The following is a 6,192-nucleotide window of genomic DNA, read 5'->3' on the forward strand; positions in this document are numbered from 1 at the left end:
AACCTAACTTTGTGTTCCTGGGCCATGGTCCCTCCTATTAGGCTCCAGATCAACACTGTCTTATCCCCTTTGAGGTGAGAGTTAGATATTTGTGTTGACAATGGTAATGAGCAGCTGCCTCCCAACCCTAAGCCCAGGCTTTGGACTTTAAGCACATTCCTGTCCTTCTTTGTCCTGGCATCAGTTCAGCTACTGCCGAGTTGGAGGGGAGGGTTCAGTCACACTGTTCTTCCTGCTGCTAACATCTATGGGAAGAAAACACAGAAGGGAGAGGCGGGAGGGGAAGAGTGCCCCTCACCCCCCACCATGGAGCCTCCTGAGGGAGGTTCTCCCAGAAGGAGGGAACAGCACTGCACCTGGAGTCCTTGATAATGCAGAGTTCGGGAGCATTCCTGTTTGGCTCCTGTCTGGCTGCACCAGCCCTTAGAGGCAACACCGAGAGTCAGGATACCTGAGGAATCTTCCAGGTTCTTAGGTCCCAGGACAAAGAACTGAAGCAAACACACGGTGAGGTAGTTACAGCAGAACAGTTTATTTAGGGGATGAAGACATGCCTGAGGATGGAGTGGACTGGGGATCCGGGGGAAGGCATTGCTCTAAACCACAGGGCTGGAGGCTCAGGACTTATTTACACAGCACACACCTTCTCTTGGGTCTGTGTTTTGCAGGTTCTTCTCTCCCATGCTTTGTTCTGGTAGCTGAGGTGGGGAGGGCTTTCCAGTCTTCGTGACAAGAGGTTTCTTCCATGTTTAGTGCAGAGACCACTCTCTCCAGTCCCTCTTCGGCACATCCTCTGGTCCTGGTCTCAGGCTCCAGTTGGACTCATTGACCCACTGCTGTGCACACTAACCTGCCATGATCAGTCAGAGGCTTGACTCTCTGTCCCATGGACTTGACTGGACCCATGTTCCCCTTCTAACACTGTCCCCAGCTCTGTCCAGTTCCTTTCCCCTGACCCCAGCTTGTCTTGGGGGACAGACAGGGCCTGATCAGAGTGCCTTGTAGAATTTGACGAGCTTCCCCAACTTCTCCTCCAGCTCCTCAGCCAGCTTCCTGAGAGCTTCAGCTGACTCTGACTGTGCCCCTTCCTGCAAATGCTTTGACTTTTTCACAAGGCTGTCAGCATCTTGCAGGAGAGACACACCTGCAGTGGTGGCACTCCTGATCTGGGCGTCATTGCTCATCGCCAGAGGGGTTCCTTTCAAGGTGGCCTGCACCCTTCTAGCATGTTGGGCAGGGATCCTTCCGGTGGTGGCAAGGATCCTGGCATCTTCTTCTAAGCCAGGGTTGGCTCTAACCAGCCTGAGGGCATCCATGTGCTGCTGAAGGGCTTCAAGGTCTTTGGTGATATCTCTGGTAGCCTGAGGGAACTTGCTGGCAATCCTCGCCACGGTTGTTCCAGCCTCCAACACATCCAGGCCAGGTGAGGCCTGGTGACCGGCTTCAACTTCATCCAAAATCCTGCTTGCTTCCTCCACGATGGAGGTGGCGGCATTAGTCACAGTGGCTGCTACTCCCAGCCCCAGCCCAACAGAGGACAGCATCAGACTGCCCTCCGCTGTCACTGGTGCCAGAAACAGACCAAGGAGGCCCAGGATGTCAGAGGCAGTGCTGAAGGAGTCAGCCACGACATTGGAGATGGTGCAGCCCCTGTGCATCTCCTCAGTGTGGTCAGCCAGGGCGTGGAGCTGCCGGATGTGCTCCTCCACCTCTGCTCTCAAGCGAGGAAACGCTTTCAAGAACTTCTTCCTGCCCTGCAGGTCTCTCCGAAGTCTGTGTCTGTCTGCTAGGGCCGAGAGCGCTGTCAGATCCCTCAGCACTTTGTGCAGTGCAAGTGCCTTAGCCCTGTAACAGCAGAGGTCAAGTGAGTAAGAAAGACGGCTCCTGTCTGGGTAAAACGGGCTGTGCCAGACCCACCCTACAGATGTATACTGTAACCATCCACCCAGAACTCTAAAGATGTGCAGAAGTTCCCCTTTGGTGGGTGATGTTAGGTCTTTCCAAGGCAAACTTTGTGGTCCTCATAGGTGAGTCTTTGTAAGGGCTGGGGAGACTCTGTTGGGAAGGTGCTTGTATGTAAGCATACAAACCTGAGTCCCATCCCTCAAACCTAGGTAAGAAGAGCCAAGCCCAGGGGCATGGTGTGTAATCTCAGTGCTGGGGAGGCAGAGACAGGCAGACCCTGGGACACTCTGACCTGCTAGTCAAGTCTACTTGGCAAATGTGAGTCCAGGGAGAGACCCTGTCTCAAAAACAAGGACAATTGTATCTAAGGTACAATTGAGGTTGTCCTTTCTCCCTTTTGTACATATGTTCACCTGCACATGCTACATGAACACAGACATATAGGCACATGTTTTATAATAGTCATCATAATTGGCATGGTATCGGTAGACATTGCAGAAAAGATGCGCAACTACTCAGGTAAACGCCATCACCTCCAGAGAGATATGCTGAGTGGTGGATCAACACTACCACCACCAACATGCGTGTGCTGAGGGGAGTCTGCAGATGAACACAGAGCCCCGAATGACCTCAAAGCCCACTTCACTCAGGGAGTGTTGGTGTGCTGTGGAGAGTTGATTTTCCCCAAAGACAAGATTTCTCATTGTCCTCAGCTGCTGGAATGTCCACTACAGCCCTGGCCTGCCAGAAAGGTGTGTTCACCTAAGCACTTCGGCTGTGAGACCATGCAGCTTGAGCATCTTGAATCTGAAAGAGTCTAAAGACGGGACCACTCTCCGACCATGACGGATTATGTGTGCACATCTCTGCCTTCTATTCAAACTTCAATCTCACTCAGGACCCAAAAGATGGAACTGAGGAGACACTGGGTCTCGGTCTTTCCTTTTCCCAAGTGGCCCCTTTCCACTTTATCACTAATTGGTCTATTCTGGTTGTTTTATTGAGGATGGGTGGCTGAACCTGACTTCTCCAGATACAGACTGTGACCAGGAGTTTGGTGACCATGTGGGCAGTGATCAACAGCTGTCCCCCACTCTTAAGTCTGTGCTCAGCAGCTGCTACCAACTCACGTGTTTCTTTGCCCCTGCACAAGTTCGGCCAAAGAAGTAGTAATAAATAGTGTCCTCTGACCTTGACACACATGCCCACATGTGAGTATCATACAGATCTCACATACTATAATCCACTAATTTCAAAAATGAAATGACCCTTGCCCCTGTGGGCACCATGTTCCCTCAACCTGATGCAGCTGCTTCCCAGAGAGATCATGCTAGAACAGTTTCCAAGGATTGTTGGGGAGTGCCCTAAACCCCAGCTCCTGGGACTGTCTGGAGTGGGTGTGCCTGCCCAGAGAGAACCAGTCATGCAGGGGCTTGGGGGCAGTGCTGGGGCACCCCATAGAGGTGACCTGGGCAACTTGGTCTTAGATACAAACGCCTTCAGGCTCCATCTTCAGTTAGCAGGCAATGCAGGTCATCTCTGCCGGCCGTGTCCTGGAGATGCCCAGGGGCTTCCGTAATGAAGTATCTGCTCTCTATGTGGAAGTAAAGAATGAAGTCAGAGACAGGGCAGAGGGACTGAAGTGACATGGAGCACAGGGATCTTACGTCATGTCATGAGCTTTGGTTAATGACATTCTGCTGATGGATTCGCCAGTATTGTGGACTGAATTGTGTCCTTTGGTCTCTATGTAATAGTTGTCGTAAGGCCTTGTGTCGATGTTTATAGATAGAGTCTCCATGGAAGTGAAGTGATTGCAATGAAACATTATAAACATAGGTTCCTAATCGACAGTCCTGGTGAAATGACTCACTCACTCACTCACCCACCCACTCACTCACCCACCCACTCACTCACCCACCCACTCACTCACACATTCACTCACCCATCCACTCACTCACTCACACACTCACTTACTCACCCACTCACTCACTCACCCACCCACTCACTCACACATTCACTCACTCACCCAACCACCCATTCACTCACTCACTCACCCACCCACTCACTCCCACACTCACTCACTAACCCATCCAATCACTCACCCACTCCCTCACTCCCTCACTCCCTTTCTCACTCACTCACCCATTCACTCACCCACTCACTCACCCATCCACTCACTCACTCACCCACTCACACACTCACTCACCCACCTACTCACTCACTCACCCATCCACTCACATACTCATTCATTCACTCACCCAACCACCCAACCACCCATTCACTCACTCACTCACTCACTCACTCACACACACACACACTCACTCACTCACCCTTCCACTCATTCACACACTCACTCACTCACTCACTCACACACTCACCCACTCACTCACTCACACACTCACACACTCACTCACTCACTCACACACTCACTTACTCACTCACTCACACACTCACCCACTCACTCAGTCACTCACCTACTCACTCACTCACACACTCACTCACTCACTCACACACTCACTCACCCACCCACTCACTCACTCACTCACCTACTCACTCACTCACACACTCACACACTCACTCACACACTCACACACTCACTCACTCACACACTCACTCACTCACCCACCCACTCACTCACTCATCCACTCACCAACTCTATACCTCTGTCTCCTTTCCCTCTCTGTTCATACAAAACAGCAGCAGAGACTTTGTAACGATCCAGTGAGCCTGATCCCACTGCAAGCCAGGAAGAGAGTCCTCACACTAACAACCGGCTTCACCTTCATGATTTACATTGCCTTCCAGAGCCGAGAGAAAAGGTAGGCTTTTGTTCTCCCTTTGCCTGTGCTATTGTGGAACACATTGTGTGTGGGACACACACACACACACACACACACACACACACACACACACACACACACACACACGGAGGTGCCACATTGCTTTGCAGGGGAATGAACTGTGTTCAGCTCAGAGTGAATGGAAAGTGAAGGCTGGCTCTGTGGAGGGGAAAGTTTCAATGCTGGCTTACCTCCACCTTGAACATCTGGCACATCAACCACTGTGGTACCAGTACCTTCAAAGGTGTCTTTCAGCCTCTCTGGTTCTGACACCAGTTTATTGGGTCAAAGAGGAACATTGACAAATGGAATAGATTGGATATCAGAGTGTGTTGAACACAGCAAAGATATTGTTTTTGGAGTCATCTTATATTGATAATGAATATGTCTATGTAGATTACGGACAAAATGACCAGCTTTGGAGAAGATTACAGGAGAAGTATTTCTTCCTCAACGGGAGCTTTGCACTCTCTGGCCTCTCAGAAATGACACAGTCAGTGAACCATGGTGACTGGGGAGATGTGACTGAGCCACATGGTCTGCTGTCCTCCACGTTGTCAGGCTCTCCTGGTCACACCAGAGAGGAAAGGTAGAGGGAAGATAACCCTTTCTAGGTACCCAAGATAGGGCTCGGATGGGGATCCCTACAGATGCAGGGTCAGGTCACTCACCTTGGTCCTTGGTGGCCTCATCCTCATCTGAAGTGGAGGCCACCAGGTCCAGGCTGAGAGCAGAGAACAGACTTGGTCGAGGATCACGGCTCCCTCGAGAGGACATCGGTGCTTCTGGAACTTTAACACCGATCACAGTATCTGTGAGAGATTTTCCTTACAGATCATGGATGCTCAGGCTCTAGGGAAGAAGAAACACAGTGTGGGATAAAGTGGGAATAACTGTAGGAAAGGCAGCTAGCCAGATATCCAGTTGTCCCACAGTCCCCCCAGAGTGACTGCCAAAAATCACAGGGACTTAATTCACAGAGCCCAGTCTTTCCCTGAACCAGGCAGCTGCTACGTAAGGAAGTCAGTCATCTGGCTTCTCCTGTCTCCTTCACCCCAGCCAGGGCAGAGGCCTCCTGCCCTGTGGGGTCCAAGGGAAGTGTGAGGCACTGAGGACACAGTTGTGAAAAAGATTCAAATCCACACAAGCCAAGGGGAGATGGGAAGAACATTCTGGTAACTACTCAGGGGTGGGAATACCAGCTAACATCAATAGAGGGACTCTGTTTCAGGGGCCTGAGCACCCAGGCTGGGGCTTAGGACTCTGCAGAGGAAGAGAGCATGGAGTCTGCTCGCTTGCGTGTTCCACTCTGTGATGACATCTTCTTTTGCTACAACAAGAATATCCTGTCCCAAACTAAAGCTCTGGCCTGGGCCATGCTCTGAGATGTCCCAGCCTTCTCAAGTGAGCTCAGTAAATATCTGTCTTTGTAGATAGAATCCTT

At 51.2% G+C, this 6,192-nt stretch overlaps 1 protein-coding gene across 1 annotated transcript; it reads right to left on the minus strand.

Annotated features, from left to right (window-relative positions):
- Positions 1-989: 989 nt before the first annotated feature.
- On the minus strand, positions 990-5,525 carry LOC128117233 (apolipoprotein L2-like). The gene is given in 5 exon segments (XM_052749219.1): positions 990-1,845; positions 3,374-3,407; positions 3,410-3,499; positions 4,940-5,014; positions 5,420-5,525. Coding segments are annotated over 5 exon segments (1,161 nt in total).
- Between the last annotated feature and the right edge of the window lie 667 nt (positions 5,526-6,192).

This window comes from Peromyscus californicus, unplaced genomic scaffold (assembly GCF_007827085.1).
Source record: "Peromyscus californicus insignis strain IS unplaced genomic scaffold, ASM782708v3 Scaffold_20__1_contigs__length_68692818, whole genome shotgun sequence".
NCBI lineage: Eukaryota > Metazoa > Chordata > Mammalia > Rodentia > Cricetidae > Peromyscus > Peromyscus californicus.